Source organism: Oncorhynchus mykiss, chromosome 1, assembly GCF_057628025.1.
Source record: "Oncorhynchus mykiss isolate SJ-2025 chromosome 1, ASM5762802v1, whole genome shotgun sequence".
Taxonomy (NCBI): domain Eukaryota; kingdom Metazoa; phylum Chordata; class Actinopteri; order Salmoniformes; family Salmonidae; genus Oncorhynchus; species Oncorhynchus mykiss.
In genome coordinates, this window is record NC_143022.1 from 53,364,920 (window position 1) to 53,389,427 (window position 24,508).

Genomic DNA, 24,508 nt, shown 5'->3' on the forward strand with positions numbered 1-24,508 from the left:
CAAAGGCATATGAACTCATGGAGACCATTTGTATGTCTCTGTGTGCGGTTTGAGGATGTTCAAGGTAGTTTTCGAGGACCATCGCTAACTAAAGTTAGCGCAATGACTGGAAGTCAACAGGAACAGCTAATAGCTGTCATTGTGCTAATTAGCAATTGCACTAATGCTAGTTAGCTACTTCCTTTGAACTGCATGTAGAGACATAAACTGTGTCCATGAGTATCCATTCTGCCAAAATCACGCACTATTCATTTAAAAGAGCATCTCTGCAGAATACAAATACATTTTTTGGGGGATTGGCGGCAACAATTTAGCAGTGACGGGCCACAGCTGCTAAAGGAATATAGGGGAAACACTGGCTTGACAGGCTGGCCTAATAACACTGGTGGTAGTGAGATGAAGAGGGCTGACTGTTTGTCTACCCCCCCCCTCCCTCTACACCTCCTTCCTACCATCTTCCCTCTTTACAGCATGGAGATCTGCCACCCCAGGAACAACATCACCATGTGCCCGCTGTGTGACAGAGCCTGTAACTACTGGAAACTGAAGGAAGCCTGCGGGACAGCCCGGGCCAGCCACCTTTTTGACAACCCTGCCACCGTCTTCTTCTCCATCTTCATGGCCCTCTGGGGTAAGAGGCTGAGGCTCGTCCACACCACATAACAGAACAGCACAACTTTATTTCTGTCTGTAGGATTGTAGGACACTGTCTGTGTCTGTAGGATTTATTTAACAGGGATAAATACTCAATAATCAACCACTCGGACAGTACTGTGAAGCCCAGCGATAGACTAGCATCCTGCCCATGGGGTGGACTTGTACATCAAGCTGCCGCACACTACAAAAACAGGAAATAGGCTATTGCCCAATGGGCCGTTCTTGCTTGGACAAGATGATACTAAAATGTAACAGTTCCGGACTTAGCTAGACAGTTCCTTTTTATCCAAAGTGCATCTCAACTTTTGTAAAAAAAAAAAAAAAAATTAAAATGAGATAGGCCACTTAGCAGATGTGTTTATCCAAAGTGTTCAAACATGGAGATAGTTGTGTGCTTAGAGGGCACAGTTAGACAGACTATTTCCTCTGTACGGCTTCCCACCTGCGACTGACAGCACAGTGCATATGTTTTTAGTGTGTGTATGTGATCCCTGCAGGAAATGAACCTACGGCCTTGGCGTCGGTAGCGACTGAGCCACACAGGACCCCTCGAAACAATAGGACTCCTTTTTCTCAGCTCCATCTATTTTCTTCTTCCAGATGTTTAGTCTCCCGGGTTGTCTTCTTTCTTTCTTTCTTCCGTTCATTTTCCGACCATCTGCATCCACTATTCTCTCTTTCTTTCGCTCCTTCCGGGCTCTTTCCTCTATGGCTGTCCAAGCAACACTAAGCCCTGTAGACTAGACTGTATAGTGTCTTGCTGAAGTGAATTAAACCACATTCACTTTAAAAAACGGACTCTTTGGTGATGCATTCCTGTGCTCTGTTCAGTGTCACAGTAACACTGGGCCTGTGTGGCCTGAGACTGAAGGGAGGAAGCAATAGACTGGAGCACTGTATGAGGGCACAGGTACAGCCCTGGGATTTATTTGTGTGTGTTATTTTCACTACTGGGTGTTATCATCTGGCGGTGATGTGACAGGCGTGGATGAGGCTTTGTAGGATAGAGCACAGTACACGATTCAAGTAGTACAGTATGTTGTGTCTCGTTGTTGTTCAACTAGGGAAAGAGTGATGCAACTGGGGTCCCTCGCTGTTGGAAGTAGGACGTAGGGCATTACCGGTCTACTAGGATTAAAAGGTGCCATTCTGAAGGGAGTTTCAGGCCAACTGAAGTCAAATAAATGATGCATATTTTTAAATAATTGTCTGTATGCCCTCCCTGCCTCTGTTGTCAGAGTCAATATCGTGAGCACAAATAGATGTTTTGGTTATCCACAAATGTACATAGCAGCATCCCTAATGTAGTCAGATACCTGTACACATTGTCATCCTCCACATAGGGGTTCTTTTTCATTCAGTCGCTCGACGTCAACACTATGGGAAACAGTATAGTCGTGACGTCTCGCTCCTCCAGGCTCCTTCATCCCGGGTCACTCATCCAGTCTCGCTCATCCAGTCTCGGCGTATCCACTCTTGCCAAGACGCTTTCGTGGATGACCATTATACGGAGGAAATGTAGAACATGCTATCACCCCAGGTGCCTGTCTGCATATAGACTGCCACCGCCCTTGCTGTTCCACTGGACTAGAAAATACCTACCTTCAATCCATGTCATCTCCACACTGAGTTTCATTGAGTTAGTGACACGTTTAGCCCCTCATCCCACGCACGTGGCAATTGATCATTTTGCTCATATTATTACATGCTCATTATACATGTAATAATTGATCACTGCAATCTTAATTTTAGCACCTTTATTATGCCGCACTAATTATCCTTCTAGTCTGGCTGAGGAGCCATAATTGGACTGCCAGTGTCACTGATAATAACTAATACAAATATACCATTTAAAAGACACTTTCATCCAAAGCATCGTACAGTCATGCATGCGTGCGTTTTATGTACGGGTGGCGCCAGGAATTGAACCCATAACCCTGACAGCGCAAGCAGCACGTTCCACCAACTGAGCCACGCAGGACACCCGTCCACGCAACTTTCTGCATAATCTGCCCAATGTTGAAAAAACTGCTGAATAAAACGCTTTAAGGAGATTGAATGGCTTTAGATTTGTATCAAACTGTACCATCTGGGATTTGAAAAAACATCAAACCGGCAGGCGCATCACCTTGTTGGGCATACAGCTGGGGGATGAGGCTTTGGACGTGTGGACCCTTCTCAAAGTTCATAGACAGCACTCAAGATGGAGGGACTGACACTCTTGTTGATATTGTGGATAATGTTCTCTCTTAGCGTTAACTCTTAACCGCGTCGTGTTTCTGCAGCTGCCATGTTCATGGAGCACTGGAAGAGAAGACAGATGCGTCTCAACTACGAATGGGATCTGACCGGCTTCGAGGAGGAGGAGGTGAGTGCTCTCCTGTCGGTGTCTTGCATTTCACTGCTATTTGTTTGTGAATGGGAGCGCCATATTGTAGACTGACCAAATAATGCCGCGAGTTGTTGTTTGTTTCAAAAATACTGCTCTTACTTCCCAGGAATATTTTCTCCACAAATAGTTAATTATTCATAATTCCATCACGAGCCATGGAAAACTGAATAGAAGAGAAAATGTGGCATAACTACATTTCAGTTGTCTTGTCAGTGTTGTTTTATTTGGAGACAGTAATATTAACTGTCACAATAGACTATGACAGAATTTTTTTTTCTTTCTTCAAGTCCATTTTCAAAAAGATTTCAAGGTTGGGAGATTTTTGTAACTCTCTTGTCCTCCTCTTTCCCCCGTGGGTACCTACAGGAAGAGCTGAAGGTTTGGAACATTTCATTTTACACAAATATCCTTTCCCCCCTCGGTCACCATCTGGCTTTGCTACCCTCCACACTGGCTCTTCTTCTTCAGACTGTCCATGGACACCTTCACGCCCCCCTAAAGCACCCACAAACTACCACGACCCATTGAACCACTACTCCTTCTCTGAATGCCATCTAGGGTTACAAAATTCTGCAAACTTCCAACTGGGGTTTGCTGTATAATACCTGGGAATTTTACAACCCTAATGGCCACTGCTTCTGGCCTGCTTTACAGCACCTGAAACATCCTGTCTCCTTGGAGTCGGATGCCAGGTCCAGCTCACCAGCCCACAATCTCCTGGCCTGGCCAGTCCTCTCTCTGTCTCTCTCTGTCTCCCCTGACCTGTCCCCTCTGCAAAGATCCATCCTGCTCCAGACCAGCAGCAACTGCAGCCTTGTCTTTGTGATAATGTCCTACCCATCTCAGTAGAAATAGGTAGAACCTGACTTGAACCTGGTACCAGCAACTGCAGACAACTGTAGTCTTTGAAAATCTTCAACCTACTTTATGCTGTAGAACTTGACTTGACTGTATAACCTCACCTCGACGCCGGGTTTGTTGACCCAGTTGGACGGACAGTGACATCCTTAACGCCTGTATTAAATTCTGCACCTGATGGGAGGATTCTATGTATCCCAGTCAGTCCTCATACAGTGTTAAGTGCTTCTGCCTCTATTACATCCTTAGGACCACCCGAGAGCTGAGTACGAGCTCTGCGTTATGCAGAAGTCCCTGAAGAAAGAACACAAGACGCAGAAGGTACTGATTTCTTATTCCTGGGTTTTTACTGTCATCCAACTTCTTCTTGTGAATTGATTTGCAGTCTCTTCTTGACTCCTGATGTTTGGAAAAGTGTTTGCCTCTTACATAATGATTCAATCCTCTCCTGTGGTAGATTGACGTGACACTCGTACCACACAGGTCTTTAAAAGACTCCAGTGAGATTGTCTGTCTTGTAACAGTCTTTACGCCTTTACATGACTAGCGTGTGTTTTGTCTTGTCTTCTTTTACCTCTTTGTCTTGTGGTTTTGTTGTGTTTGTGTCCTCTGACTGTATGAAGCCTACAGAGATAGCAGAAGAACCAACAAACAAATGGAAGCAAACGGTTCAATCTGCCATGGCTGGGCTTAAACTGGTACTTTTAGTGTCCTCGCCTCCTCCTCCTGGCCTATTTCAATGAATAGAGAGAAACTGCTCTTTTGTCTGTAAAGCATGTTGCACATTTTCACAACAATTCCCAGTACAAAGTACGAATAGAGTATAAGGGTTACAGTAAGATGTGACTTGACATCTCTGTCCATTTGACGTAAACAGCCCCCTCACTAAGACCCCCCCCACCCCCACACACACACACACACATACACTCTCTCTCTCACTCTCACTCGCACACGCACACACACACACACACACACACACACACACACACACAAATGACCATGTACACACACACACACATGCACATACACACACTGTCACCGTCTGTCAGAACCAGTGCACTTTCTTCTTTCTTGACTTTCTTGTTCTTTTATTTGTTGTTGTTCTATTCTGTGTAACTTGAATCTGAATTCTCCATAGCGATAGTGCCTGGATCGCCATAGAGACAGTGCCTGGTGCTTGGTGCATGTTGAAAATGTCCTGGTAATGAGATGGAGACTGTATGGTTTGTTTTCTTGTACTTCCATGGACAGCATGTTAGCCTGTTCTGTTCCAAAATGGCTGCTGGAAGGTGCTGACCCCTTCATTGACTTGGCTCCGTCGAAAATGCCACCCCATTCCATATACTGTGCCCTACTTTTGACCGATGCCGTAGGGCTTGTTACAGGGCTCTGGTCGAAAATAGTGCACTACTGTATGTAGGGAATAAGGTGCCATTTTAGACACTAGTCATGTTCTGCCTGAGATTTGCTGCATAGAGAATGGAATGATGAGAACGATGAATGACTAAATGCTTGAAATACAGTGAATAAACTGCTGGAACACTGTCATCTTGACTTCCAGGCTTGAATAATTCAGTTTGAAACGTTTATTTCGGCGTAATGGTTTGTCCGCATCAAAACACCAGCTTTTCTCCTCTCTCCTCTCCTCCTCCATTGCTGTTTGGATTCTTCTGCTGACTGGCTGCGATGTTTTCCACGTGCAAACAGTAACAGTAGACTTGGCTGCACCTCCTATAGATCTGAATATTTTCTCCCCTCTTTTAGACTGAAAAAGAAAAGCTGACCTGCAGAGACCGGTTACCGGCATACATGACCAACATAGTCATGATGCTTCTGATGGTGAGTCCAACCCATTTAGCAAAGCACAACTGCCAAGGGGCATTTACGATTGAACCACATGCATTGTACAGACTTCTAATACCGTACATCGTTCATAAAATAAACCGGTGCGTCAACAATGACATCATTTTGAATGTTGAATAGCTCCCTGTGTGTTTATTCTATAGACTTACCGTTATTTGTAGTGGCTGCATCTCAATCCCCCTCTTTCCGACGATATAAAGTTTGTTCCTATTCCATAACATGGGGCTTGTGAAAGGGGTATTTTTCTACACGTGAGAGGATCCAGGCAAGAAAATCGTCACAAACTCGTCTGTAAAACCTGAACCGTTTTGAGCTACAAACTAATATGTCACCGCTATCGACAGATGAGACTCATGAACAAGTCAGTGTTGGTGGTTTGGCTCTACGACATCCCAAAACTTTCCGGCAGTCGTCTGAACTCTCTGTTGTGGATGTCCTCATTTCAAAGAGGTTTTCTCACAAAACCGACTCTCCAGACCGAACCGTCGGAGCTACAAACTAATATGTCACCAATATCGAAAGGGGGGACTCTCACAAAGGCGTCGGCTTCAGAGGAGTGGTCTGAAGGTAAAACAGTACCGGGCTTTAAAAATGTCAAAAAGTGTATAGGGGGTCAAATGTGCCACGAATAACGTGAGTAAACATGGGTCGAAAACATTATTTTTCCTACGTTTTCTTATATCTCTCAGATATGGGACAGACACTTTGAAACCTTATTCCTTATCATTTATTTTCTGACTGTCTGTTTTGCCATGCACAAATGTGTTATTCAATGTGTCTCTATGGGCTATAGCAGTAAAGGTCAAATTTTCATCAAATATTTTGTATGTATATATTTTTATACCTACAGTGGTCCTAGAATTCTAAATCAAATGGATAAATTCTGAATTTTATTAGCATCTTAAAAGAATTCCATACGTTAGCTTAGTAAATATTTTAATCCAAGGGTTTAGACCTACAATTCCTAAACTGTGTAACAGATGATACAGTACCTAAGCGTTTGACGGCACGCTGGAAAAGATTCTCAAAACCAAACCTACCAGTATTGACCTTTGCCGGGAGGCCTTATCCCTGTCACCTCTTTCCAGATCGGGGTGACCTTTGCTATAGTGTTCGGGGTCATCCTCTACCGGATCTCCATCACGGCAGCGCTGCACATGAGCAACAACCCCACGACGCGATCCAACGTCCGTCTGATGGTAAAAACAACGGCCGCAATCATCAACCTGGTGGTCATTCTGATCCTGGACGAGGTCTACGGAGCCGTGGCCCGCTGGCTCACTGTCCTCGGTACGTCTGGCAACTTGTATAGAAGTAGGGCATGCACATCCAGTAACCATCAAGTACAGTACATGGTATACAAAATCAAGTCATGGAAGAAAGATTCCCTATCTTTGCATGTCCTTGGGATGTCAGCCTGACAACCTAATTCCGATACTGTAATAATAATAATACATGCCTATAGCACATTTAATGTGCTTTTAAAGACTGTCCCAAGCTATCAACAAGGCATTTTGGGTTCTATTTATCAGTGTCCTAGGTCAGTCTGACAACTTGTTTGAACAATTCCTCGGGCAAGACCCATTTACAGAAAGTAAAGTGTGCATTTTGCATTGACAGTCCGCCAACTTCCCTATTAGCTGTGTCACCGCTAGCAAGGATTTCCGTTGGCCATTTCTAACAACAGGCCAATGTACTGCGTCACTGTGCCACCAACTTTTCCCACTGAATATACTGTAGCTCCAAAATGTATTTGCATCTAAGTGACAACAAACGTACCGTCATTAGGTGTACTGAATGATCTAATCGATCAAATGTATTTATAAAGCCCTTTTTTTTTTTTTTTTTTTTTTACATAAGCAGAGGTCACAAAGCGCTTATGCAGAAACCCTCTAAACACTCCTCTTCCTCTATAGGCCTTGTGCTGATCCTACTGTTCTCTTTTCGAGTCAAGTCTCGAGCAGCAATGGCCTTCATAGTTATTCATTAACGTCTGTTCATCTCCTGTCTGTTTTCTCAGAGGTCCCAAAGACAGACAGGAGCTTTGAGGAGAGGTTGATATTCAAGACGTTTGTCCTAAAGTTTGTGAATGCCTTTACTCCCATCATATACATAGCATTCTTCAGAGGCAGGTGAGTTCCCGCACCTGCTTTCTCCACCCCCAATTGTTCTGTGTGAGCTTGTGATGTGATGTGGGGTGTGACGCAATGTGGTGTTATGCAATGCTTTTCCGCTATGCTATGCTATCTTATGTCGTGCCATTTTAATGTCACAGTCTATGTCAAGTGAGAGGTCGTAGAGTTTCTCTCAGTGTTGCCTCTCCCGACTTCCTTCCTCATGTCTCCTCATACAGGCTTGTTGGACGACCTGGAAGTTATCTGTATGTGTTTGAGTCGTACCGCATGGAAGAGGTGAAACACTTTTTCACTATAAACCCTCCTCTCAGTCTCTGAGAGAACTCTGCATCATGAACAGTAATTTTAGAGAGTTTTATTAAAGATTTATCACATTATTTGCCATGTTATACAGGTATATTTAATTTTGATATGTGTTATCATATTGCATAGTGAAGTATAATGTCATTAAGAGCAGATGGCTACGAATTAAACACTGTTAGTTAACCTAGGAACATAAATTAGGAGTTCACATGTTCAAAATAAATCTGTAGAATTCAAGTGCTGCTCTCTTGAAGCTGTCAATCAAAACACTAAGAACAGTGTTAGGCTGGGATTCAATCAAACATAGATAAACGGCTACAAGTGTCTCTCTTGAGCCGATACGCAGCGTTTACAGTGAACTTCGACCTCTTTGAATGTCAGGGAAATTGCCTTTTGCTGTGAGGAAGTCGTAAATCTGGGTTTGTTCGAATCCCGTCCTTAGTACTTGTCTTTTATCATGTTAGTCTTTCTGTAATGAAAGTGTGTTACAGTACAGAAGTGTTTAATTAACTAGTGTTTTTTTTTCTTTTCTGCAGTGTGCTCATGGAGGATGTCTGATGGAGTTGTGTATTCAGCTCAGTATCACCATGTTGGGAAAGCAACTCATCCAGAACAATTTATTTGAAATCGGCATCCCGTGAGTACGCACACAAGCGCACACGCCAGCCTCGTCACACACACCACAAAGCAAAGTCTGCATATCTGACTTGCCTAGTTAAACAAAGGTTAAATACATTATATAAATACATATCAAGGATGCAAATGCCAGGCCCATAAGTACTTTTCTATGCTGATTTGATCCCAAATCATGACTGTGTTCCTGTCCCTGTCCCTCCACTGTGACTATGTTCCTGTGCCACTGCCTGCCTTTGGCTCTGACTGTAACTGTGTCCCTGTCTGTAACTGTGTCCCTGTCTGCGACTGTGTCCCTGTCTGCGACTGTGTCCCTGTCTGCGACTGTGTCCCTGTCTGCGACTGTGTCCCTGTCTGCGACTGTGTCCCTGTCTGCGACTGTGTCCCTGTCTGTAACTGCCCTATATGCTGTATGGCGTCTTATGATTTGTGATCCTTTGTGTGCAGGAAGCTGAAGAAGTTGATCAGGTACATCAAGTCTAAGAGAAGGTCCTTCCAGGAAGAGGAGAGGGAGAAGAAGTTACAGCGCTATGAGACGGACCACTTCCTAGAGCCCTTCGCAGGCCTCACTCCAGAGTACATGGAGATGAGTGAGTCTCTCTTTGTGTGCGCGTGTGTGTGGACGTGCGTACGAGTGTGCGTGCTTGCGAGCGTTTATGTGTGCGTTTGTTGAACCCTCTGACACTCCCTGTGAGACCTTCGGTAGCAAGGCCAATCAGTCAGACAGACCCTATTCTCAATTATTTGTTTTGAATATAGAATGTTGCCTTTAGTTACATTCAATGCCATGCAAATCGTAATCTGGATATGCATGTCTTGTCTACATTGTCCAGTTTTTTAAAAATCCTCTTCTTTCTCTGCTTGTTTTCTCCATTTTTCATGCACCTTGGTTTGAAAGCAAGGTAACAACAGCATTTCTGATTCTCCTTTATGTTCCAATTGAGTTGTGAGGGAACTGTTGCCTGACCTCTAGGTGTGAGGTAACCAAACCCATTCTGCTGCTGCACTGTGACTGTGACATGTTTTTAGTATGGCAGATATTTCACACTACACACCTCTGCTATGGCAATTCGAGTGGGCTTTAGTCCGAAATAGCTGTACTGTACTTTGAAGAAGGTTCCATTCCCATGTTGAATTTTATTTTTGATCACATACTACTCTTAGAGAAAATATTTTTTTTGGGTTGTCCCCATAGAACTGTTTTTGGTTCCAGGTAGAACCCTCTGGGGAAAGGGTTCTATGTAGAACCCAATAGGGTTCTACCTGGAACCAAAAAGGGTTCTTCAGATGGTTATCCTAAGGGGACAGCCGGAGAACCCTTTCATGTTCTGGATAGCACCCTTTTTTCCAAGAGTGTAGGACAATATCACTGTAATGCTTTAATACATGTTATCCTCAAAAGGTGATAACATGTGAAGGACCACTGGTAGCACAATCCACAAGCTGGTTAGTTGGCACCTTCATTCAAAGACAAGTGTCACAGCAGGTGGATGAAGGTCCCTTTCAAGGTCAGTATAATGGTAGCATTCTAGGTAGACTATTTTGCAGTCGCATGATGGATGACATAGCACCTGGATAGGTGTTTAACAAATCAGCTGAACCACATCATATGATCTAGCAATCTGATGCCCGAGGTGCCCGACTAAGCAGTCGATGACGTGCCACACAGCCATTGGTTGATGCGTGCAGTGTGACTGCAGTGTATTCGGCCTGGAACACTGTCATGTCAACAGGAAGTGGCACAGTAAAAGTTGTGGAAACTGTGAGGACTGGGGTCTCTACTGAGTAAACTCAGGGTTTATTTCTGTTGGCCAGAGGACCAGTGAGACCCTGTGATGAATAAAACAAATATCCTTGTTTTTGTTGTTATGGAGATCTTTAGATGTAGCCCGTCGTGAGAGAATTCTGATAGGCCTTCATGTTGGTTTAGAAACTATGGTAAATGAATTGCATCAAATAAGCAAAGCTTTTTAGTCTCACTGTACTGAGTTTGGCTCTGGCTTCAAACCGGCAGATGTGAATAGATTGATTCAAGAATTAGATGGAGATGGCTTTTATTTTGTATTGACTTGAATGCTGATGAAACCTCAGGTGGCTGGCTTTAGCAAATGTCAAAGATAGACACAATTAATAGATGAGAGACCCACAGGCCTTTTTCCTCAGCTAGGTAATTAGAGCCCATGTCTTTTGATGAGCTAGTAGAAGATATTTATGACTTAAATATTTAACAGGGTATTGGATAATGTGTTGCAAAGGCTGTATGGGGGAAAAAAAGATTTGGGGATAGGATCTTAAGTTTTTTATTATTCAAATTCTGTATTTGTGTTTACTGCTATTGTAAAGTAACATTGATTGAGTAGAATATCGATTATTTAAGACATAATTTTCCCTGCACTGTGAGTATGGACATTTTAGAGTAATTTAAAGTACTCAAAAAAAGCAATGTTCAAGATTCAAGTTTTTAATGTGCAGTGAAATGTCTTTCTTTTAAGTACTAAACCTAAAAATGCAGAAATCTATAACAATGTAATACAAAAAAATTACATAAAGTAAAACAAAAACACACAAGAAAGTAAGTAAGCATACTATATACCGGGTTAGTAAGTTCCAGTACCATATTTGCAGTACAGAGATGGTGGAGGCATACTGGAGTGATAGAGGTCAATGTATATGTATATTGGGTAAGATGACTAGGCATCAGGATATATGATAAAGAGAGTAGCAGCAGCGTATATGATGGTTGTATGTGAGTGGGTGTGCGTGTGTGTAGAGTCACTTGTACAGTGCCTTCGGAAAGTATTCAGACCCCTTGACTTTTTCAAAATGTTGTTAGGTCACGGCCTTGCTCTAAAATGGATTAAATCGTTTTTTCCCCTCATCAATCTACACACAATACCCCATAATAACAAAGCAAAAACAGTTGTTAGAAATGTTTGCTAATTTAAAATCATTTAAAAAAGTATTCAGACCCTTTGCTCAGTACTTTGTTGAAGCATATTTGGCAGTGAGTCTTCTTGGGTATGACACTACAAGCTTGGCACACCTATATTTGGTGAATTTCTCTCATTCTTCTCTTCAGATCCTCTCAAGCTTTGTCTCAAGCTTTGTCAGGTTAGATGGGGAGCGTTGCTGCACAGCTATTTTCAGGTCTCTCCAGAGATGTTCAATCAGGTTCAAGTCCGGGCTCTGGCTGGGCCCCTCAAGGACATTCAGAGACTTGGGTCGTTGTCCCATCTCCACAGAGGAGCTCTAGAGCTCTGTCAGAGTGACCATTGGGTTCTTGGTCACCTCCCTGACGCACCAATGTGTCACTGTGCACCTGGCGACCTGGTTAGTGTGCACTGCGCCCGGCCTGCCACAGGAGTCGCTAGTGCGCGATGAGACAAGGATATCCCTACCGGCCAAACCCTCCCTAATCCTAGGCCAATTGTGCATCACCCCATGGGCCGGCTGCGGCAGAGCCTGGGCTCGAACCCAGAGTCTCTGGTGGCACAGCTAGCACTGCGATGCAGCGCCCTAGACCACTGTGCCACCCAGGAGGCCGACCAAGGACCTTTATGCCCAGATTGCTCAATTTAGCTAGTCAGCCAGCTCTAGGAAGAATCTTGGTGGTTCCAAAGTTCTTCCTTTTATGAATGAGGGAGGCCACTGTGTTCTTGGGGACCTTCAATGCTGCAGACTTTTTGTGGTTTCCTTCCCCAGATCTGTTCCCTCCACACAATCCTATCTCAGAGCTCTACAAACAATTCCTTCTGCCTCATGGCTTGGTTTTTGCTCTGACATGCACTGTCAACTGTGGGACCTTATATAGACAGGTGTGTGCATTTCCAAATCATGTCCAATCAATTGAATTTACCACAGGTGGACTCCAATCAAGTTGTAGAAACATCTCAAGGATGATCAATGGAAACAGGATGCACCTGAGCTCAATTTCGAGTCTCATAGCAAAGGGTCTGAATACTTATGTAAATAAGGTATTTCTGGTTTTTATTTTTAATACATTTGCAAAAATGTCTAAAAACCTGGTTTGCTTTGTCATTATGGGGTATTGTGTGAAGGATTGTGTGAAGGATTGTGGAGGATAATTTTGTAACAAATTTTTTTTTGAATAAGGCTATAATGTAACAAAATGTGGAAAAAGTCAAGTGTTTTCAATACTTTCCGAATGCACTTGATGCTCATGTTCATTGAGTGAAACAAGAATATCTGGAGCAGCAAGATACAGTATTTAAAAGAAACATACTTCCTCTTCGTGTGGGAGTTAGACGAATATTGTTTTTATTCATCCTGGAAACTCATTACCGTTTTATAATTGAATTGCTCCTAAGCCAAGCACATAACTAATTGAATGAATTACTTCCTTACTCTGTACCAAACCTACACCCTGGGCCTTCTCCTCAACGACAGACAGCAGTGTTTTATGCAGATCCTCCTGTTGGCACACACCTCTTCTGTCCCGTAGTTTAGTCAACATCGCCCTGGTCCTGTGGCCCTCATCTTGCTTTGCCTGTCTTCTTCTCTCTCTTTCTCAAGTGTCTCGATTGCTCCATCTTTCTATCTATCTCTCGCTCTCTCTCTCAACTGTATCGATACTCCATCTCTCTCTCTCTTTCAAGCTCTACAGATGTAGGATCTTATTTTGATAACCCTGTAGCAGGATAACTTTTCTGCGGTGCAGGAAATTTAAAATGTGTCGTGTATTTGAGGTTTTAAAAAGGCTTCTGAAGTTTGTAATTTCCATTTAGAAATTTCAGACTTGATTTTCCCTTCACAGAAAAATGTCTACATAATAATTAACATTTCCTGTTGCTGCGGGGTTATTTTCCTGCTGTAGCAAACTGGTTCAAATGAAGATCCTACATCTGTATCTCTCAGATTATCGTATATATTTGCAATCTAAGAGGACTGTTGAGACAGCTCTGAAGACATACATTGTTTGTTCTCTGTCTGCTCTCTGTACTCTTGAGAATGTCTTAAACAACAGGAGACCCCAGTTCCAGGGCTTTTTAACTTAGGTCACTCTCAGAAGACGCAGTGACTCTCAGTTAATGCCCGGTGAGTAGGTCTATTCTCAGAGAGTTCAAGACTTAACTTCATTTTCATGGCATCGCATATATTTCACGCTCCCACATTATAGGTATTAAGGGATTGTAAGAGGAATGTTCTTATCCAATGTTCCTAACCTGCAGGCATCGGTCTATTAGTCCAAGCCTTCGCCAGGCACACCCAAGTTCCACACATTTATTATAAGAGTTGTCAAAATTTCACAAAATGCTGCACCTTGTGGTGTTCGATTTCCCCTAGCATGGCTTTTGAAGAGCACCTGCTTCTCAAACTCAACTGAGAACTCTGTGTCTGTGTGTGTGTGTGTGTGTGTGTGTGTGTGAGTGTGGCTAGAGAGAGAGAGAGAGAACATTTAACAGTGAAAACATGATGATTGAATGCAAAACCTGTCTGAAGTGTTTTTCAATGTACCCTTGCTGTGTGGATCAAAGACTACTAGGGCTACTACTGAGGTTGTGGTGTGACATTACAGAGTACTAGGGGTACTACTGAGGTTGTGGTGTGACATTACAGAGTACTAGGGGTACAGGAGTAGTACTGGGGTTATGAGAGAGTGGCATTCTGGGCTTGGTCATGCGTTGGCTCCATGTCAGTAGAGATTACAGCCCGGGTCTCTGGTCTGATCAGCTTTCCTCTGGCCTGCGTCCTTGTCTGTCCCCTCCCAGGTCCCTGCGTGCTCCCTCTTGCCCCCATCCCTTTTCCATCCCCTCACTGTCTCTTCTCCATGGTAACTGCCCCTCCCTCATCCCTGACTTGTCCCTGCCTCTCCCTGCCCCTCACCTCCTCCTCCCCCTCAAATGTCCATGCCCCTTCCCTCACCATATCCTCTCCCTGCCTGCCCCATGAAGAGGGTCCCTGTTCTGTTCTCTCTGGTCTGGTCCACTCCCATAATTATCTTCAGCTGCTTCAATAAGTTAACCACTTAGGAGGATGATGTTGCTTTGAATTACCTAAAGGTCAAAGTTGTTACTACGTAACAAATGTTCTTAATTAGTTTATTTATACTTTTACAAGGGTCATTCAAGTGTTTCTTGTTATCCTACATGTGATGAGGGAAGAAACCTTTAACATGAGCATGTTTCAGTGCTAGCTGCAGTGTGATGTGAGGTTCAGAGAATCTCTTTTGATTGATTTGTTTAGTCTTGTCGAGTGATCAGGGCCTGTATTCATAGGACGTCTCTCTACAGTGCCTTCAGAAAGTGTTCACACCCCTTGACTTATTCCACATGTCTTGTGTTACAGCCTGAATTCAACATGTATTAAATATCTTTTTTTTTCTCCACCATACACACCTCTACACACAATACCCCATAATGACAAAGTAAAAAAAACGTGTTTTTAGAAATGTTAGAAAATGTATTGAAAACCTTTGGCAGCGATTACAGCTGTGAGACGTTCTGGGATTCCAAGAGCTTTGCATCTGGATTCTACAATATTTGACAAATTCTTCAAGCTCTGTCAAATTGGTTGTTGATCATGCCAATTTAAGTCAAAATTATAACTAGGCCACTCAGGAACATTCAATGTCATCGTGGTACTGTAAGCAACTCCAGTGTGTTGTGCTTTAAAATGTGAATTTGTCTCTAAGTCTCTGTTGGAAAGCAGACAGAACCAGGGTTTCCTTTAGGATTTTGCCTTTTCTTAGCTCTATTCCATTTATTTAAATTAAATAAAAAACTCCCTAATCCTTGCTGATGACAAGCATACTCATAACATGATGGAGCCACCATCATACTTCAAAATATGAAGAGTGGTTGTCAGTGATGTGGTGTTTTGGATTTGCTCCAAACACAAGGCTTTGTAATTCAGGTCATGAAGTTAATTTCTTTCCCACATTTTTTGCAGTTTTACTTTATTGCCTTGTTGGAAACAGGATGCATGTTTTGGAAGATTTGTATTCTATACAGGTTTCCTTCTTTTGATGCTGTCAATTAGGTTAGTATTGTGGAGTAACTAAAATGCTGTTGATCCATCCTCAGTTTTCTCCTATCTCAGCCATTAAACTCAGTAACTGTTTTAAAGTCACCATTGGCCTCATGGTGAAATTGCTGAGCAGTTTCCTTCCTCTGCGGCAACAGAGTTGCATCTTTGTAACATCTTTGTTGTGACTGCGTGTATTGATACACCATCCAAAGTATAATTAGTAACTTCACCATGCTCAAAGGGATATACCATGTCTGCTTTTTCTTTACCCATCTACCAATGGGTGCCATTCTTTGCAAGCCATTGGGAAAATCTCCCTGGTCTTTGTGGTTGAATCTGTGTTTGAAGTTCACTGCTCGGCTGGGGGCCTTACAGATAATTGCGTGTGTGGTGTACAGAGATATGAGGCAGTCATTCAAAAATGATGTTAAAACACTACTATTGCACATGGAGTGAGTCTATGTAACTTATTATGTGATTTATTAAGAACATATTTACTCCTCAACTTGTTTGGGCTTTCCATAACAAAGTGGTTGAATACTTAATGACTCAAGACAGCTTTCAGCTTTTCATTTCCGATCTATTTGTAAAAATGTCTAAAAACATAATTCCACTTTAACATTATAGGTTATTGTGTGTCGGCCAGTGACACAAAATCTCAATTGAATCCATTTTAAATTCAGGCTGTAACACAACAAATGCGCGGAAAAAGTCAAGGGGTGTGGATACTTTCTGAAGGCGATGTATATCTGTGTCCTTGCAGTAATCCAGTTTGGGTTTGTGACCTTGTTCGTGGCGTCGTTTCCGCTGGCCCCACTGTTCGCCCTGCTCAACAACATCATCGAGATACGCCTGGATGCCAAGAAGTTTGTGGCTGAGCTCAGGAGGCCGGTCGCTGCGAGGGCAAAAGACATTGGTGGGTTTACTGTTCAAACTCTGTCTGCACACAGGTTCGTTTTTTTATTACACTCCTATATTGATTCCTTAAACATAATATTGAAGTCACTCCAATAGAAGTGATTTACAAAGAAGGGAAAAAAACACTTGTTGTCTTTGGGATTCTTCGGTCCCTTGAGTTTTTCCTTACCATATGACCCAAGGCTTTAAAAGTGCGACCAATTTGGCGTGCGATATTTTGCTCTGCGACCTGTAGTTTGAATTTGGGATTATAATTTTTAAATAATAATGGTTGGAATTATAAGGCTTCGCAGTACTGTTGTTTCACAAGCGCAGTTTCGTTAGCGTCATGCTTGCAGCATTACTACAGCGAAAACTTCTTCTTTCGAGCCCAAATGTCATTTTAAACCATGTTGGGGGCTCTTCTAAAACTATTTGCGGGAATCTTAACCATTTGTTTTACACATTTTTCAGTCATGTATGGTACCTCATTAACTAGCTAGCTAGCTAAGAACCTGATAACTTATATATATCCAAACTTATGTATATCCAAACATTTGGGCGCACAGAAAGAAAGGAAATGAATAGCTTCTTCAGATCAATTATCATAGGAATGAATGAATGACGGATGTATATCACATCGTCACAAACTTGACGCTCTGGAGTGTCAATGTTAAGCGGATGACCATATAAAACATATGCTTTAAGCGGTTAGAAAGCTAAGGCTCAGATTCTTTGCTTTTTTTTTATTGTATTTATTATTTATCAATGATTTGTATGCCCTTTTTTGCACTGGTATGCACCGCTATAGTAAATAGTACACCGCTGATTTCATTTGACAATTGTTTTTATTTGATTACAGAGTGACATATACAGGGTCACAGTTGTAATTACAGGGTACAGTGAAATGATTGCGCTCCTAGCGCCAACAATGCAGGACAATGTTAAATAAAACAATACAAATATAATAAAAATAGATCATCATTAAAAATACAAGTTATAATATTAACAACTGTGGCAAGGATAAATGTCCATCGGGGTTGGTGCAGGGGTAAATGTCCGGGGGGGGGGGAGTAGGTACTGTAGCTGACTAGTGGTGGCTATTCAGCAGCCTGATGGTCTGGGGGTAGAAGCTATTAGCCAGTCTTACAGTTTTTGCCATGATGCTACTCTACTGCCCGCATCTGATTGATGGAAATGGGGAGAACAGGCCATGGCTCAGGTGGCTGGGGTCCATGATGGTCATAATCAGTGTCGAGGAGGTAATATTGGATACCTTCACCACCCAGGGGGCGGCCCATCAGGAAGTCCTGGACCCAGTTGCCGTTTGTGGTGAGCTTAGAGGCCACTTTGGTATTGAAGGCCGAGCTGTAGATGATGAACAGCATCCTCACATATGCGTTCCTTTTGCCCAGGTAGGTGAGGGCAGTGTGCAGTGCCAATGGCGATTGCATCGTACGTGGATCTGTAGGCGAATTTCGTATGCTATGATCAACCTACTCATGAAACATGGGGGAAAAGGGCTTGAAACATTTAATCTACATATAATATACATATACTCACGATCAACTATGAAGTTGACATGATGTAAGATTTCAGCTGCCTTAATACTGTAATAATTTTGTATTTAGTTAGCGGTAAGGGAAAATCTGACTTATTTTGTGGTGCACTGCTCTTAATCATTGCTGTCTCTAGCCTTGTGAATGAGTTGATTTGTCCTTTTGTGATGAAGACAAAGTGGTTTTGTATCTTGCAATTGTGTTCGTTTTTTTACATTTTTTATTCAATATAAATTGATGTGTGTTTGTCATAGAACTGTTTCCTATCGCTGCAGTAGATGCGACTGTTTCCTATCGCTGTACCTGTAACGTACCATTTTGTCACAAATTGACAGACCGTCCAATCAGCAAATGACCATTAAGGCAGGACTCCCGAGCCTCTAATGGCTGTGGATATGTAACCCGATACCCCATAGTCTTTCAAGGCCAAGTGTTTTGAAGTAGGGAAGCTGGGCTTTTAGACAGAACTGCCGTGAAGCCATTTATAAGCAAATTACCTTGATATTCCTTGATAAAGCAATTAAATTATAACGAAAATCCATCCAAAATGGGGCTATTCATATTTAAGATGTACCCAAAGAGAATGATTGTTGAGGAATGGAACCCAATGAATGGAACTCTGTGTGATTATAATCAACTTAATTAACAAATATATTTGTTATAAGACTGTAATGTCAATTACCATCAAGAGTTCTAACTCTCATGTGATTCTGCTTCTCTTATTCTAGGTATATGGTACAACCTTCTCCGAGGTGTGGCTAAAGTGGCCGTCATCATAAACGTAAGTCATGTAATCCCAGCAAAACATAACAGTGACCAAATGATAAAAATGTAAAAGAAATCTGACTAACATATACTGTTTTGATTGTTTTGAATGTTCTGCCAAAGGTACTGTTTTTTATTCCATCTTATCCATTCCACAACCCCCTCAACAATAACAAGTCTGCACTTAAAACTAGAACATATTTCATTGAAGCTCAGCCCTGGTCCACACAACATTTACTGGGAATTTACCCCCACTTTTGGGGGGTTACTTGTAAAAGCTCATAATACGGCTTTTAAATGCCTGCCCCTCTGTGCAGAGAAGACCATACTTGGTCAGAAAGAGAGCTAGCTTGGTTATAAATCCGACACCGGGCTCACACTTCCCTTCCACAGGGATCACAATCGTCATGGCAATGGTGAGTTGAGATCCAGATCTGGGTTATTTATGACATTCAATCAAGATGGAAGGGAGGGAGGGATTTCATCACCTCCATTCTCTTACTGATAAGGTTTTCAACAGTACAGGATGTCAATGTGTTTTTACTTTAAGGCCTTGGATTCACTGTAGGTTTATGTGCTGACAATCGCAGAACCCAGAACCAAATATCGCGTGGGTACTGGCCAGCTTCACAGGTTAGGGTTAGGGCTAACATTTCTGTTAACAGTCAGTCACCCTATGTGCTGGCAGGCAGAGAGTTGCAGATGAAACAGCAAGATGGCACTGACAGATATGGCAGCTCTGCTTCTAGCGCCTAAGCAACTTTGCAGTATTTGTTTTTTTGCCTACTGGGAGGAGGCGAGGGCCCTGGCGGAGTCGATTATGGACTTCAGGTGAAAAGCAGAAGGAGCACGCCCTTATCCACATTGACGGGACCGCAATGAAGGTGGAAAGCTTCAAGTTTCTCGGCATACACATCACTGACTATCTGAAATGCTCCACAAACACAGAGACAGTGTGGTGAAGAAGGCGCGACAGTGCATCTTCAACCTCAGGAGACTGAAGAAATTCCATTTGGCCCCTAAGACCCTCACAAACTTCTACAGATGCATGATTGAGAGCATCCTGTCGGGCTGTATCACCCACCGCCTGGTACGGCAACTGCACCACCCGCAACAGCAGGGCTCTCCAGTGGATGGTGCAGTCTGCCCAACGCATCACCGTGGCACACTGCCTGCCATCCAGGACACCTACAGCCCCCGACGTCACAGGAGACCAAAAATATAATCAAGAACATCAATCACCCGAGCCAGGGCCTGTTCACCCTGCTATCATCCAGAAGGTGAGGTCAGTACAGGTGCAACAAAACTGGGACCAAGAGACTGAAAAACAGCTTCTAAACTCAGCAAAAAAATAAACGTCCTCTCACTGTCAACTTTGTTTATTTTCAGCAAACTTAACGTGTAAATATTTGTAAGAACTTAATTAACAAGATTCAACAACTGAGACATAAACTTAACAAGTTACACAGACATGTGACTAACATAAATGGAATAATGTGTCCCTGAACAAAGGGGGGGGTCAAAATCAAAAGTAATAGTCAGTATCTGTTGTGGCCACCAGCTGCATTAAGTACTGCAGTGCATCTCCTCCTCATGGACTGCACCAGATTTTCCAGTTCTTGCTGTGAGCTGTTACCCCACTCTTCCACCGAGGCACCTGAAAATTCCCGGACATTTCTGGGGGGAATGGCCCTAGCCCTCACCCTCCGATCCAACAGGTCCCAGACGTGCTCAATGGGATTGAGATCGGGGTCTTCGCTGGCCATGGCAGAACACTGACATTCCTGTTCTCTTGTCTTTGGCTATGCCGGATTAATTGCTATGACATGCTATTCTATAAAATACTTTCTCCGTAATTAATATCACCTGATTGAGCTAATCAGGTAAATGTAATTAACTAGAGAGTTGGGCACCACAAAATAATATTTATAGAGCTGTTATCTTCCGAATAAACTCTTAAAGATTTAGCAATATTTTACATCAATAGCAGTCAACATTAATCGTCATCTTACTTCAGTCTCAAATTCTGAAAGTTGTAAATTCTTGGTTATCTGCAAGAATCCTGGCTAACAAGCTGAATCAGCAATACAAAATTGGGTTTAATTATTTATTTACTAAATACCTAACTAATCACACAGAATAACATATACAAAGAATTAATTATACCGGGATAATTCTTTAATTCATAGGAAACGTCCCTAGCGGGCGGAACAGATATGACAGCTTGTTACACAAAGGAAAAGGGGCGGGGTTTGAGTGAAAGCGCGGAAGACTGGGGGACAAAAGGAGAAGCTATACTATCGTAAATACAGTATCTTATGCATTCTAAATTACCGCCCATTTAGAAAAGGAAAATGCAATAAATATTTACTCTGAGCTGCGCTTCAGTAGGTTGGTGGTAGACGGAAGACCGTGTTGCCAAACCGAGTCCTCTGTCCTTTGAAGAATGTCTCTGGTGGTCACTTGAATAAGTTGTAGTAACGTTGTTGTGTGGTAGAACGCCGTTGTGTGGTAGATGGGATACTCTGTCTGTTCCTTCCTAACCTGCATTTGCAGCTGCGGTCGCTAACTCAACAGCTAGGAGGTATCACTTCTGTCGTGAATAAGAGTTCAAAGTCCATACCATTCGCAACCAAAGCTCATGCTGATGTTGGCTTGTAGTTTTATCTGAACCATTCTGACATGGGATTGTCATCCTCACATCCGCGGAACAGAAAGTTATGTTGTAGTCAAGAGCTTATATAGGAAGGAAGAGGAGGATGTGTTTGAAAAGTTTTATAGTTTTATAGCCTAGGGGAGGGCCACTGATTGAGCAGCCCTATCTTATGAAAATCCAAATCTCACATTTTAAAAACTAAAATCACATTTCATCCCATCACAAATAATTTCAAATTCAAACATTTAAATTGAACAACAATTCCATGTGAATCTGATAACTCTGATGTATAGACTTTCCACTGTAGAGTTTATGTAATCTTATCATTGATGAGAATGTCTCAGATGACACCCGAACTGACATCATATTCATTAAGTACCACTGCATATGTTCAATTGTTCGGATTACCAGAATATAGTTAATCCCCCCCCCCCCACATTCTGAAGTTCCCAGAACCTCTATGTTAACCAAGGGGTTTTGCAAATGTAACCTTAGTAGGGTAGAGAGAGGAAAAAGGGGGGAAGAGGTATTTATGACTGTCATAAACCAACCCCCAGGCCAACGTCATGACACTGTTTTGCTGGAAATCATGGACAGAACGAGCATAATGGCTGGTGGCATTGCCATGCTGGAGGGTCATGTCAGGATGAGCCTGCAGGAAGGGTACCACATGAGGGAGGAGGATGTCTTCCCTGTAACGCACAGCGTTGAGATTGCCTGCAATGACAACAAGCTCAGTCTGATGATGCTGTGACACACCGCCCCAGACCATGACGGACCCTCCACCTCCAAATCGATCCTGCTCCAGAGTACAGGCCTCATTGTAACGCTCATTCATTCGATGATAAACGTGAATCCGACCATCACCCCTTGTCAGACAAAACCGCGACTCATCAGTGAAGAGCACTTTTTGCCAGTCCGACAATGGGTTTGTGCCCATAGGCGACGTTGTTGCTGGTGATGTCTGGTGAGGACCTGCCTTACAACAGGTCTACAAGCCCTCAGTCCAGCCTCTCTCAGCCTATTGCGAACAGTCTGAGCACTGATGGAGGGATTGTGCGTTCCTTGTGTAACTCGGGCAGTTGTTGTTGCCATCATGTACCTGTCCCGCTGGTGTGATGTTCCAATGTTTCGATCCTGTGCATGTGTTGTTACATGTGTTGTCCATCCTGTCTCCCTGTAGCGCTGCCTTAGGCGTCTCACAGTATGGACATTGCAATTTATTGCCCTGGCCACATCTGCAGTCCTCATGTCTCCTTGCAGCATGCCTAATGTACGTTCACGCATATGAGCCGGGACCCTGGGCATCTTTCTTTTGGTGTTTTTCAGAGTCAGTAGAAAGGTCTCTTTAGTGTCCTAAGTTTTCATAACTGTGACCTTAATTGCCTACCGTCTGTAAGCTGTTAGTGTCTTAACGACCGTTCCACATGTGCATATTCATTAATTGTTTATGGTTCATTGAACAGCATGGGAAACAGTGTTTAAACCCTTTACAATGAAGATCTGTGAAGTTTTTTGGATTTTTACGAATTATCTTTGAAAGACAGGGGCCTGAAAAAGGGACTTTTCTTTTTTTCTGAGTTTATCTCAAGGCCATCAGAATGTTAAATAGCAATCACTAGGTTACTGTACCCTGCACCTTAGAGGCTGCTGCCTAATATACATAGACATGGAATCACTGGTCACTTTAATAATGGAACACTAGTCACTGTAATAGTGGTTTCATACTGCTTTACTCATTTCATATGTATATACTGTATTATGGTATTCTAGTCTACTGTATTTTAGTCAATGCCACTCCGACTCCTAATATTTATATATTTCTCAATTCCGTTCATATACTTTTAGATTTGTGTGTATTGTTGTGAATTCTGCACTGTTGGTGCTAGGAACACAAGCATTTCGCTACACCCACAATAACATCTGCTAAATATGTGTATGTGACCAATAAAATGTGATTCAATTTTAGTAGATGGTATAAAGCACACTGAAGACAGCGCTCCTTTTGCTGAAGTTGACCCCTATATTCAACCAATATAGCATTACTAGAGCCCAACCGATAAAGCCATTGGCCGATATTATCTGCCGATATTTGCCTTTAACAGAAACATTTGTGTCAGTCTTTACTCCACAGATAACGCGCAAATATTATATACAGTACAAGTGAAACGTTTGGACACACCTACTCATTCAAAGGTTTTTCTTTACTCTTGCTATGTTCTACTTTGCAGAATAATAGTGAAGACATCATAACTATGAAATAACACACATGGAATCATTTTGTAACCAAAGAAAGTGTGAAATAAATCCAAATATATTTTAGATTTTAGATTTTTCAAAGTAGCCACCCTTTGCGTTGATGACAGCTTTGCACACTCTTGACATTCTCTCAACCAGCTTCACCTTGTCACGGATCCCTCCGGAACTTTCATTACACACACCTGGCCCCTATTGATTAGTAATTGTATAAGTGTGCCCTTTGTTCATCATTGTCCTGTCGATTATTGTTACAATGTCTGTTGGTTTGTGTGAGTACCTGTGCTATGTTGTTTTGGCTTTCGTGCCACGTATATTATGCAAATGATTGCGGTTCTCGTCCCGTTTGAAAATCATTGTGCGAATGTGTATTTACTCGAGGTACTCCTCGCTCTTTTGTTTTGGTTTCTACCCTGTGTTTTGTATACGTGTTTGTTTGGTCTTCGCCCCCATGCCTTTACACGGCACGCTTTAATTTTGGAAATAAAAACCCCTATTATGCATTCCTGCGCCTGTCTCCCGACCCATTTATACCAACGTGACACAC

At 42.6% G+C, this 24,508-nt stretch overlaps 1 protein-coding gene and 1 pseudogene across 8 annotated transcripts in view; one reads left to right on the plus strand and one right to left on the minus strand.

The window, feature by feature from the left end:
- The window catches only part of LOC110524569 (anoctamin-1), a 66,407-nt gene that overhangs the window by 37,631 nt on the left and 4,268 nt on the right, over positions 1-24,508 (plus strand). For 2 of the 8 annotated variants that reach the window (XM_036979578.2, XM_036979574.2), the window contains 13 exons: positions 471-631; positions 2,943-3,025; positions 3,416-3,427; positions 4,157-4,228; positions 4,531-4,605; positions 5,672-5,746; positions 6,859-7,060; positions 7,791-7,902; positions 8,124-8,181; positions 8,745-8,845; positions 9,289-9,431; positions 16,592-16,744; positions 19,013-19,065. In XM_036979578.2, the coding sequence (XP_036835473.1) occupies positions 471-631; positions 2,943-3,025; positions 3,416-3,427; positions 4,157-4,228; positions 4,531-4,605; positions 5,672-5,746; positions 6,859-7,060; positions 7,791-7,902; positions 8,124-8,181; positions 8,745-8,845; positions 9,289-9,431; positions 16,592-16,744; positions 19,013-19,065 (1,300 nt within the window). The remainder of the gene's footprint in view (positions 1-470; positions 632-2,942; positions 3,026-3,415; positions 3,428-4,156; positions 4,229-4,530; positions 4,606-5,671; positions 5,747-6,858; positions 7,061-7,790; positions 7,903-8,123; positions 8,182-8,744; positions 8,846-9,288; positions 9,432-16,591; positions 16,745-19,012; positions 19,066-24,508) is intronic. The other 6 variants (XM_090233587.1, XM_036979590.2, XM_090233575.1 and 3 more) reach the window with 3 other exon arrangements.
- On the minus strand, positions 22,270-23,013 carry LOC149985562 (uncharacterized; annotated as a pseudogene).